The following is a 13546-nucleotide window of genomic DNA, read 5'->3' on the forward strand; positions in this document are numbered from 1 at the left end:
AATAACACAAATCATTGCAAGCAAAAGAAGTCACTTTACAAAGGAAAATCGTTTTAATTAAGCACTGTACAACAATCTCATCCCTAAGGCAATGTTATACTGCTGCATGATATACTTGAATTTGGAAGCCAGAGCAGCATCACTTAAATTTTCACTAAGCTCTTGGATTTGATGCACAGGTTTCTGTTTGTAATTGTTCTCACCAACCCATTTCACTATCAGTTTATCTCTCAGCCCGGAGAAGCGATGAGTTAAGTGTGGAGGGAAGGTTGTTCTGGGGGTTAAAGATGGTGGTTGAGGAGCTTTAGAACGACTCTCACGCATCTTGGCTTTCTCTTCCTTTGACAAGCTGCTGTAGCCACCCTCTGCACTTGGTTTACTCTTCTTAGCTTGGTTTTCCTTTTTGAATGGCATTTTGCTAATCTAAAATGAAAAGGTTAAAATTCAAGTTATAAGTGGTTATATTCATGATTAATTTGAATATGTTAGCTCTCTCCTGAACCTATAAACACTAAATATAACAGATATGATGAAGAATATGACTTAGTAGCACTAAGGGGATTTCCCTTCAACTCTATAAGGGAAAATATCAGAGGAATTTATCGAAATCCCCAAAAATTATGATATAAACTCATGAATGAAAGAATGGAAGAGTTAATGATTGTTCAACATCAGAAACATCATTTTACACATAATTAAAAAAAATTTTTTATTTTTTTATTTTCCTGGCATGTAACTCATGAAAAATGCACTTTTTGAGGAAATTTTAAAATTAGACCTGGGTGATAGAATAATGTGTGGTCTAAATTTGGATAAAAATAAAAAAATTGTCTCTTGCATATTTTCAACAACATCATTAAAAAACTTTTCCATGAAACAGATTTTTTATTTGGACCTTTTTAGAGCCTGTGATTTAGTTTATCAGAAAAAAATATTTTTGGCTTCAGAAGCCAAGTTTCTTTACAAAATGGGGTGTATCTTTACCTGTATGCATCAGATTTTGTTGAATGTGGCGTTTTCAGATCAGTTAATGGTATACTGTATTGGAATGATTGAGTTTCCACATTTCATTATTGCATTGGCGACCCTGTGGGCCTCTAAGGTTAAAAATTCTCAAATTTTTGTAAAAATGAAAAAAAAAACAAAAAAAAAAACATTGTCACAGACATAAATCCGCAATGTTGCTAAAAAAAAAAAAAAAAAGCAAGCTTAAAAGTGTTTTGGGCATCGTTTTTTGCAGAATTCTATCTACACATAGTACTTCCTTGCCTGGATCCCTCATTTTTTGTAATGGATAAGTAATATCTAAAATATGACCTTTCTTTTAGGTTCCTTGAAATTTTTTGTCACGATTTTTAGGCCATTTTCAAATAATTTTTCCTACAAATGCTGCCATAGCTCCAAAATTATAAGCTAGAACTAGGTAAACCCGAAATTATTATTTTTTTTATTCTTACATGGTAGTCACCACTTATCAAGGCCCAAAGGCCACTCGGGGATAAGGGTTATTGTGTGTACAGTAATCAATGTGATAATATCGTAGTAATCGTTAGTAATGGAGATTTGATAAAATGTCTTACTTAAGGGGCCGGTTTGTCAGGAATTTGTTTATGTTGGACTTGAAGTCATCCAAGTTGTAGTCAGGTGGGAAACAGGCAAACAGCAGAGAGTTCCACAGGCGTGCACTTCTAAGAAAGAAGCTTTGTTCATGGAATCTACATTTTGATTTTGGCACAGATAAAGAGTGGGGAAAATTATTGACAGTGGTTTCAGCTAGACGGGTGTTTTTTGTGAAAGATTGGCGAGGGGGATCAGAGATTGGAGGTCAGACGAGCACCTGCCGTGGAAATAACGATAAAACAAAGACAGGCTCGCAATGTCTCTTCTGTGGAACAGAGGTTGCAGGGAAGAGAAAAGAGCATCCCCCACTAAGCCACGAAGTCTATTTTGTACTCGGTCAAGGCAGGGTAGGCTTTTTTTTAGCAGCTCCAGCCCAGATGTGGCAACAGTACTCCATCCTTGGACTTACTTGGCTTTTATATAGATAGAGAATTGCATCAGCAGTGAGATATCTTCTGGAACGGTAGAAGGATCCCACCTTTTTTCCAGTGATCTTGGCAACGGATTTACTGTACGTGTTCCATTTCAGATCAGGAGTAAAGGTCAAGCCCAGGATCTTGTCAAAACATGGAGCCTCCCCAAGACAAAAGCCATCCATTTCAATTGATGCCAGATAGGGATCAAAGCGTTGATGATGTAAAGATAGGAGCTTGGTTTTAGATGCATTAAAAGTAACCAGGCACCTCTTCCCCCCACCCACTGTACCACACGCTCAAAGTCAGAGGAGAGAGAATCAGAGAGAACTTTGTCATTTACAGCCTTTGAAGTATTGCCATAGATGGTCATGTCATCAGCATAGATGTCGACGAATGATTTAAGTATGTGTTTTGGGAGATTATTGATGTAGATCAGAAAGAGAGTTGGACCCAGGATGGACCCCTTAGGGATTCCAGCATTAATACTGTGTGCCTCTGATTTCTGCCCATCAACCACTACTCTTATGAACCTATCAGAGAGAAATGATTTAATAATTGAGAAAACATTTTCAGTTATACCGTAGCTGGGAATCTTGTGAAGTAGGCCTTTATGCCATACTTTATCAAAGGCCTTTGATATGTCAAGAGCTATTGCCCTAGAAAGGAAGCCTTTGTCGAGAAATTCACTAAACCTATGAGATATAACTGTTAGCACATCTGCTGTAGATCTAGCAGAACAGAAACCATATTGCATGTCACTAAGAAGGTTATTTCTGCTGAGGTGGTTGACTACTTTTTATTTAATATTGATTCCAGCAACTTACTCATGACACACATGAGACTTATTGGTCTGTACTGAGAGGGAGATGACCTATCACCTGAATTCTTAAATACAGGGCTTACTGATGAGGTTTTCCAGGGTGTTGGGAAGCACTTCTCCTTAAGACAATGCTTAAATAGTTTTGTAAGTATGGGAGCAAGTTCTGTTTGAAGTTTTTTCAGCACTATAATTGGGATTCAGTCTGGACCAGTTGCTTTACTGGAATCAAGGTTCTTGATTAGCTTGATGAGCTCATGCACAGATATTTGTATGTTGCATAGCGTGTTGTCTGTTATAGGAGGAAATATGGGGAGTTGCTGGCCTTCGTCACATAGGGTAGAATTAGCTGCAAAATTCTTGGCAAATAGTTTGGCCTTGTCTGATGCTGATGAGATGACCTCAGGTCCATGATTTTGAAAGTTTAATTTATTAGCTACAGATATGACCACATGCCGAGGTCTGAACTTGTGAGGGCTGGCTGAAAATAATTTTGGCTTCATGTGGGGGAAACCAACTCTTCATGGAGGCTTGAATAGTGTCAAATCTACTATCACACCATATATGGAGTACTGTTGTTATATTCAAGCTGGTTAATCATTGTCCCATTTGAAGGCTCTTGATGAATTGCAGAAACATATCTGTAATTTGATTGGTCCTACACTTTCTTTTTCACTGCAAGTTCTCTCTCACAAACATGATGTTGCTAGTTTCAATCTTTTCTATGAATACTATTATGGCAGGTGTACTTCAAAATTGTCTGCATCCTTTGTTCCAGCTTGTTTGACTCATTGGTCTCCATTAATTCACTGTTTTAATACCTAATTGTAATACAGCTTCTTAATCCAAGGGTTGTAAGGTTGTGGAACTCCCTTCCTGCTCCATTTTTCCCTTCTACCTACAGCAATAGTCTGTTCAAAACTAAGGACAATAGGCATATCTGGTCTTTGCGAAAATCATCTTTCATTCTTGTTAGTTTCTTACATGAAGTGGCTTCATGACTTGTCTTGAGTGATTTCCATAAAACAAAAAAAATAAAAACAAAATCGTAGTTGATAGCTTTTAAGGATACTATCTAGCATGTCTGGAGTCACGTCAGGGTTGTCTCAACCAATATGATGTGAAACCCGAAATCTGAAATGATAGCAGTGCATTACTGGTGACCGTCCTTGAGGTATTTGGAGAATGTGTTTCACGATTAATGTACAGATTAAATTCTGTAGAAATAAATCCTCAAAATGCACTCTTTCTTTTTATATATACACACACACGGAAGAAAAAGGAAAAAGAAAACCCTGACAATATAAAGATATATACTACTAATGCATATACATTTATAGGGAGACTAGCGAGGGGTACCCGGCATTACTCGGGTGTTTTTCGGGGTATGTGAAAAAAACCCGTGCCCGAAAATGTGAAAAAAACAGGTGCCCGTGAAAAAAAAATGAAGCCTTCACGACGCGCAGTTGGAAAATAGTAAAGTGTTAAAAAAACAGGTGCGCGTTTTTGATTGACGTGACGGCGATAGGTATTCAGCAGTTACGATTTTGTGCGGGACAGTTTTGAATGAGGTGAATAAATCGGTTTGATTGTTTTTAAAAACCCGCTCCCTGTTTATTAGGAGGAGCGAAATGAAAGCTACAGTCTGATATGACGAAGTCGACATTGAACAAACGTTACTTAATTCTCTTGAGACAACTGGCTTTCGGCCTGTGATTAGAGTCAAGTTTCGCTTTTTTTTATACCGAAAACCGAATGTAACGCGTGCCGATGCAGGAAATGTCGAATAATTAACGTTTGAAACTCAATAAAATTAAATAGACAGGCGAGCTCCGCGGGTAACTCTGAGATATTACAATTTATAGATGATATAAACAGTTTTAAGAAGTTGTGAACCGAGCAAGCGCTTCTCTGAAAGAAGCCTTTTGTGGACATCGAGGAAAAGCGTACATACATACATACATACATACATTTTCGCTTTTATATATATAGATTACATCAATTAGGAGTATGGGATATATATGTTCTTGATACCTAGGTATTTTGAAGTTTAATCATTCTCATAAGAAGACAAAAGAAGGTGTTTGGTAACATATTAGGAATGTGACGTCTAGCGATGGATGTCACATTTCTAATATGTTACCGAATTGATGTAATCTTCCTATTGAACAAACATTAAATTTATATGCATTAGTATATATTTCTATATTGCCGTTTTTCCTTCTGTACATAAGACTCACCTCAATTGTTGAGCTTTGTATTATCCTGATAAGTTTCTTTTTAAAGAATGTCTTTAATTCTTCTTGGTTAGGCCCCATATATATATATATATATATATATATATATATATATATATATATAAAAATCATGGTTTCTTAATTCTACCTGATTCCATTTTAAAATGTTCTAAGCTATTGTTTGCGCTTTTTCTTTCCCCTCACCTCCCAATTCACTTTGGTTGTTTATATTCTGGTTTTTCTACTCTTGGCTGATGATGAACTTGTTTTCTTTGTTTTTTCTAGTTTGTCAATTTTTAGTTAAAAATAAAACTTCTTTTTAATTTTTTGTTTGTTTAACCACTAAACTTTATAATGAATCCACTAAAAAAGTATATCTGATACTGATTTATTTTGAACTTTCAGGTCACATTTGTTCAGTAATTTTATCAGCAGATGCCTTGTCAAAGATCCAGAATTACGTCCAACTGCAGCTGAACTTTTGGAGGTAAAAACAACTTTGATTTATATACGAAACAAACAACACACCATCACTGCTATTATTACTTGTGTTTGCTTTTACTTGAAAAGTTTAGATATGATTTTTTTCTAAATATCAACTTAGAAAAGAAGTAATGAGTAATGTCACTTGTGTTCTATAAAGACGAGATTTATATTTTTTATGAATTATAATGACACTTTTCAGTCATTCTTTGGTAATGGAGTCAGACAATTTGAAAACTTATTTTGAAGTTGACAAAGGTTTTGTATTGATAAGTTATCTGTGGTAAGTTTGGATAGGTGCACAAAAAGTTACCAGTTCACTTATATTTACTTGTTTTTCTCTTTCATTTTTTTCACTTTCATTTTTTTCTTTCTTTTTTTCTTTCCTTTTTATTTTTCTTTTTTCTTTTCATTTTTTTCACTTTTCTTTCCCCTTTTCTTTTTTCTTTTTACCTTTCTTTTTCTTTTATCCTAACAGCATCTAGTTTAATTTCACAATCAAATCACCTCTATTGAATATATCCTAATTAAAATTTCCAAACTTTCTTTTTTCCTTACCATCTTTGTAAGAGTTTGTGAATTTCTCATGATTTAGTCTCGGTGAATATAACCATTCATCATCATCATCATCATCATCATCATCATCATCATCATCATCATCATCATTCGTCTTAACATCTGTTTTACATGCTTACATATGTTAGACAGCTTTAAGAAATTGACTTTCAAGCTAACACATCTTTCGCTAGCTCTTTATTTATCCCTCTTTCTCTTGCCTAGAGTTATTTACTCCCATGTATTCTTTTTACATTCCTTTGTGAACTGAACCTGTTATCTCAACTGTTCATCACATCGACATGCAATAAAAATATTGAACTGGGTGTATAATCTGATCATAAAATCATTGTTTAACTTTTTAGGGAGATTGTTTTGAATTAATAAAAATAAACACATTTTGAAATGATTTAAAAAATTTTTTATTAATATATTAAAGTGATAGGTTAGTGTGTTGAGTTCCGTTGCTATTGCCAAGAGTGCAAGTTTTTGCATTTTCATGATTGAATAGTGAATGAGTAAAGTGACTCCACTACTATGCCTGTTTTATAGAGATGGTGTCTGAGTACTTTTTTCTCCCCTCCCAAGCATCACCACCACTATTCAAAGCCTATGAAACTCTGGAAGAATTCGTTGATCCCACTGAATAGTATGTTTTTTTCTTAACAAGGGTATTACCATTTATCAAAACTCGAAGACCACTCAAAGATAAGGGTTAATGAGTGTATGGTGGTCACTGAGACAACAGTGTAGTGATTGTTAATGGTGAAATTCAGGTGGGATTTGATTATTTAAGGGGACGGATGAACAAGTACTTGTTTGTATTAGACTTGAAGATGACCATGTTATAGGCAGCTGGAAAGCAGGCAAGCAGAACAGAGTTCCAAAGGTGGGCAGTTCTGTAATGTTGGTGTTCTCTTTAGGACCGCCAAATCTCAATACATGGCACCAGACACAGCTAGCTCTCAGTACACAACATCAGACAAATTTATACGATGAATCTCTCTTGCATGCCGACAATTTTGATAAAGTTCTTGAAAGGGGTAGTAGGAGAGACTTGTATGCTCATTGAATGTAACTTACCAATCGCCATGCATCTTTTTCTTTTCATCTTAATCCCTATATATGTATTTAATTCCGTGATATAACTGGCAGTCTCAACTGCACTCGCCGGCTGGAGGAAGTGCAGAGACGGCCAGTTGAAGGTTTGAATTCAAACAATGAAAACAAATATGAAGTTGATGGCTGGTCCCAATGCTGGAAGTAAAAATGGCTGAAGTATGCTAAGGACTCGATTGGTGCAGGATGCTGTGAACTCATTTGAAGCTGTTTTAACTCCAAATATTATAGTTACAGTTAGTCCTGTAATCCTGCTGTTGGCTTATAGACTGCCGTTATATTAGGACTTGATAAAACTATTGGCCTCTTCATATATATTATAATTCAAACAAGAACTGAAAAACAAAGAAATTAAAGATTGATGGGAATTTACTTCTTGTTAGGATTTGGACTTAAGAACAATTCTCAGGAGAATTCCAACAAATGTTGACAATTTGTTCCATTGCATGTTTTGGCAGTTCTGAACATTAGAAAATGTTTCAGAAATTAATTCAAGCTGTGCTGTTTTCTGACTTTGTAGGTGATTGTGTGTTAGACACATGTAGATCAAAAAGATATTTTGGGTTATTTTTGGCGATATGGTCAATAATTTTGTGAGTCAGTTACAAGACAGGACTTCAATGAATCTAAACCCAGAGAAAGAAGATATTCAGAGTATGGCAGGTGTCAGATGTAGGATATTTGCTTGGTTGCACATCTCTGAACAGTTTCCAAGCAGTCTGTATTCTGCGCAATTTAGAAATAGAAACATTTTGAAAAGTTGCTTCATCTTTTGTTTGCAGCGTTTCTAAAGTGTTAATGCCTTTTCATCTGAAGTGTTTATTAAAATGAGGAATTACAGAGAAACTTGATAGCATTAAGAATATCTGAATTTATTCAACAAGTACAGCACACCATTGGTGGTAATCTTGGAAGATTCATAAAGTCGATTAAAAAATAACACTTGTGTGCCAGAAAGAACAGCTTGAAATGTTGTCCACAAAAAAAATGGATACAAATCTTATTGGATGAGTAAAGGTTATACCAGTAAAGCTAAAAGATCTGATAGATTTTTTAACAGATTTAAAAATCAGCATCATTTTCATGATCACATGGTCCTTAACATTTGGTTTCCTAGTTCCTTAGATATTAATCATTGGCACTTGTGCAGTATGATGGGAGTTCTAATAAATGCACTTCAGGTAAAAAAGTGTACTTAATTGTCATGTAAAAATTATAAAAAATACAGAAAATGATTGAGTAGAAAAATAATTACAAGTAAAAAACTTATTGAATTATGGAGTTTTATCATATTTGTTTAGAGTTCTTAAAATCCAGGGGAGGTAACTGCAGTCTATAATTTTGACAAAATAATAATTGTAATTTTCCATTTGAAAATAGAAAATGGTGGACTGCTAATATCTATATTTTTTTTGCAAAAAATAATTCTAGCAGGTCCTCTACTTGATCATTTTTTAAAAAAACTTTTTTTGTAATTGTTACTAATTTTGACATGACATGTAAGCATATAATAGTGATTTTTTGTGGAAATGTCATACTGCACAATCACCCAATCTTTTGGGCTATTGTTTGTTTGTTGTATGCCATTCACTCTAGGCGGGTTGAGCTGGTTTCCTCTGAAGGAGTAAGTGTGAAAAGAATATTAAATTCACAGGCAGTCCCCAGTCTCTGTATATGCCTTTCAGGGGAGATACAACGCTATGCTTTAGCAGTTATTGTATGGAAGTGTTGAGGTTCTCCTACATACTCTACCTGTTATTCCCAAATGGTCACTCATCTAGTACTGACCAAGCTGAATGTTGTTTAACTTTGGTAACCTAACAAGAACCAGTATATCAATATGATTATGCCATTATATATATATATATATATATATATATATATATATATATATATACTAGCAAAAGTACCCGTCGTTGACTGGGTTCAAAAACAGCCTTCAGAAAATGGACTCTGATTTATGAAAGTATGATAGGTTATGAAAAGAAAGGGTTGTAAAGAGATAGCTTCGAATTTGAGGGTATCAAAACCAAAGCAAAATATGATGAAAGTAAAAATAAAATAGATAAACCCCATAATTTATTATACCATACCTGTTCACACGGAAACACTTATCACAATATTCTGTGGATCTATATTAAAAAACCTTGTTAAACTTTGTGACATATTTCCATTCTATGGAGGTCAGGTGCGAACGAACGCCCCATAATTTTATTATACAATATTTCTTCAAACTAAAACATAATAATCAAAATGTACTTACGCAGAGAGATATGAAAAGTCTTTATTAAAGTTTGTGCCTATTTCCATTCTATGGAGGCCAGGTGTGAACGCATACCCCACAATTTTATTATACCATCCCTATTTAAGTTAAACCATACTAATCAAAGTATTCTCATGTACATCTATATCAAACACACTTGTAAACGTTTTTTTTTATTTTTAAATTTTTTATTTCCATACTTTTTTAATGAACCACCGTTTTGCCAGATCAAACATACATTCCTGTGTCTCAATACATCTTCTATCATTATATGTAATCAGTTTTTTTAAAATAGTCAACCATATAGGAGCCTATTCGTGACCACACACACACAGCTTTATATTATAGATATAAGTGTTGGAATGATTAATCGGAATCGGAAAAATCGGAATATTTGAGGGTATCGGAATCAGAAAAATTTGTACCAATTTTCCGATACCAAAACGATTCTTTTAATTGTTTTTTTTTGTTACATGGTGGTCACCACTTATCAAGGCCCGGAATCCACTCAGGGATAAGGGTTATTGCAAGTACAGTACGTTGGAGTGTGGAGATTTAATGAAGTGTTTACTTAAGAGGGCGGTTCATTAGGAATTTGTTAACGTTGGACTTGAAGACATCCAAGTTGCAGGCAGACGGAACAGAGTTCCACACGTGTGCAGTTCTAAGAAAGGAGCTTTGTTCATGGAATCCACGTTTTGATTTAGACACAGATAAAGAGTGGGGGAAATTTTTCACAGTGGATTCAGGTAGATGGGGTTTTTTTGTGAAAGATTGGCAAGGGGGGATCAGAGATTGGAAATAACGATAAAACAAGGATAGGCTTGCAACGTCTCTTCTGTGGGAGAGAGGTTGCAGGGTAGAGAAAAGGGCATCCCCCACTAAGCCACGAAGTTTATTTTGTACTCTGTCAAGGCAGGATAGGCTGTTTTTAGCAGCTCCTGCCCAGATATGGCAGCAGTATTCCATCCTTGGACGTACTTGGCTTTTATATAGATAGAGAATTGCATCAGTAGTGAGATATCTTCTGGAGCGGTAGAAGGATCCCACCATCTTTCTAGCGACCTTGGCAACGGACTTACTGTACATATTCTATTTCAGATCAGGAGTAAAGGACAAACCCAGAAGCTTGTCAAAACATGGGGCTTCTAGATGAGAGCCACCCATTTCAATTAATGCCAGATGAGGATCAGAGCATTGATGATGTAAAGATAGGAGTTTGGTTTTAGATGCATTAAAAGTAACCAGCCATGTCTTCCCCCACTGAACCACGCGCTCGAGATCAGAGGAGAGAGAATCAGAGAGAACTTTGTCATTTACAGCCTTTGATGTGTTGCCGTAGATGGTCATGTCATCAGCATAGATATCAACGAATGATTTAAGTATGTGTTTAGGGAGGTCATTGATGTAGATCAGGAAGAGAGTTGGGCCCAGGATTTACCCTTGAGGGACTCCAGCATTAATACTGCAGGCCTCTGATTTTTGTCCATCGACCACTACTCTTATGAGCCTATTAGAGAGAAATGATTTTATGATTGAGAAAACATTTCCAGTTATACCGTAGCTGGAAATCTTGAGAAGTAGACCCTTATGCTATACCTTGTCGAAGGCCTTTGATATGTCAAGAGCAATTGCCCTAGAAAGGAAGCCTTTGTCGAGAGATTCACTAATCCTGTGAGATATAACCGTTAGCACATCTGCGGTAGATCTTGCAGAACGGAAACCATATTGTGTGTCACTAAGAAGATTATTTCTGCCGAGGTGGTTTACTATTTCTCTATTTAATATGGATTCCAGCAACTTACTCATAACACACAGGAGACTTATTGGTCTGTACTGAGAGGGAGATGACCTATCACCTGAATTCTTAAATACAGGGCATACTGATGAGGTTTTCCAGGGAGTCGGAAAGCACTTCTTAAGGCAACACTTAAACAGTTTTGTAAGTATGGGAGCAAGTTCTGGTTGAAGCTTTTTTAACACTATAATTGGGATGCCGTCAGGGCCAGTTGCTTTACTGGAATCAAGGTTCTTGATTAGCTTGGCGACCTCATGCACAGATATTTGTATGTTACCTAGCGTGTTCTGTGTTATCGGAGGAAATATGGGGAGTTGATGGCCTTCGTCGCATTGGGTAGAATTAGCTGCAAATTTCTTTGCAAATCGTCTTTATTATTTGATTTTGTTTAAAGTTAAATCTTCCATTGCTGATAATAATGATAAAATAATAAATATTTATTGATTTTAAACCATCAGTGGAGCTAAAATCGATCCTCCACAAGTATATTTTTATGTTTAGGAAAATATTTGCACATTTAACATGTGTGTTTTTATGGTATTCAGAAAAAAAAATACAACTATATAGTTAAATATTTAGAGATTTATACAGAATTGGAATCGGTAATTGTATCGGAATTAAGAAAAATATTGGAATTGTCCCATTACTAATATATATATATATATATATATATATATATATATATATATATATATATATATATATATATACACACACACACACACACACACACACACACACACACACACACACACACACACTGTCCCAGAAGTTGAATACTGATTTCTATAGAGTGGCTACTCTGATCCCCTGATCTGTCTGCCTTAACCTTTTTTATTTGAGAATATCTCAAATCTGTTGTGCACTAGAATTGTCCATCTGTTAAGTTAATGAACAAGAAAATACATATTATTTGTATTTTTATGACTGTGTGTGTATGTATATATATCAATGATTTTTTTATCTACAGCATTTTCTAATTCCGAGAATTTAACTCTTTCAGCTGAAAAACCGATGCATTCCTCTAACCAATTTGTTTTGGGGCTATTATTATGTCTCTATAATTAGTCCAATAAGAACAAGGGTCATCTTATCCAAGGATGTAAAAACTGTTATCAATGTTGAAGAAGACTTTAATGAATAAAATTACCAAACAATATATATATTCTTACCCGCAAAAAAGTCTGTGTTGTGTGTGTCTACGAATCTGTCCTCAAATATTTTGTGTCTCTTGTATGTAGAGATAAGGATTAAAATATTTGGTATTTGTGTGACATGGCCATTATGCTCGAACTGTGTTTGTTACACTTCAAACCTCTCTTGGATCTCCATGGTACCATCACAAAAGAACAAACAAACAAAAATAAATAAATCTGACTTGACTTTTTTTTTCTGTTATAGTAAAAACATTTATTAAACTTTCCAAACAATGCCTACTTCTTGTTTTTTTTTTTTTTCTGTTCATCTGACATGAGATTAACAAAACCCCGCTGTCTCGACACCAACTTAAGTCTCCTGCCTCCACTACGGAGCCACATGTCCATTTCGCCCAGCGCACACTTTTCTTCTGTCTTCTTTTTTTTGCCCGTGACACAAGTTTACACATATTTTCTAATTTGCATACATACTTTTATGGCTGCTGCTGATATTTGCTCTAGTCATCTGTTCTTTGGCTCCTGCTGATATTTTCACATATACCCAGTTACATTTGAATTTGAATGATGCTTAATAAAATACGATGTTGCTAATTTAAAGTTTCAACATTAGATAGAAAAACATTGTATCAAATTGATACATTCGTTCTACCCAAAATATTTCACTGAATGACTACTTTCATCTTTCACATTTTCAAAGAAATATGTTTGAAAAATTTGCAAAAAAAAAAAAAGACTGTTTAAGTAACACTATTAAGTTCCTTACATTTCAAAATACATCCGTATGCAGACGATTGTAAAAAGTTGGTCATGTTTTGTTGTATCAATAAATAAAAATAATAGTTTATCATTTATAGAATTGCAAATCTCTATATCGCAATCTTTTTGTCTTTTTCTGAAATTTTTGTTTCTTTTAACACATTTCTATAATTGGTTTCCAGAAAATATTTCTTTAAAATATATATTTATTTTCTCTTTCCTTTTTTTCTTTATTTTTTAATTTCTTTCTTTTCTTTATCTTTCGTTTTCTTTCTTTTTCCTTTTTTATATTTTCTCTTTTCTTTGAAATTTTTTCTTTTTTGTT

General features: G+C 34.7%; 1 protein-coding gene across 2 annotated transcripts in view; it reads left to right on the plus strand.

Moving 5' to 3' along the window:
• The window catches only part of LOC145283553 (serine/threonine-protein kinase 10-like), a 405044-nt gene that overhangs the window by 188385 nt on the left and 203113 nt on the right, over window positions 1–13546 (plus strand). For both annotated transcript variants that reach the window (XM_080132435.1, XM_080132436.1), the window contains exon 7: window positions 5496–5577. In XM_080132435.1, coding sequence (XP_079988561.1) covers window positions 5496–5577 — 82 coding nt within the window. The remainder of the gene's footprint in view (window positions 1–5495; window positions 5578–13546) is intronic.

This window comes from Euprymna scolopes, chromosome 8 (genome assembly GCF_053919585.1).
Source record: "Euprymna scolopes isolate OS-2025 chromosome 8, ASM5391958v1, whole genome shotgun sequence".
NCBI classification, from domain to species: Eukaryota; Metazoa; Mollusca; class Cephalopoda; order Sepiida; family Sepiolidae; genus Euprymna; species Euprymna scolopes.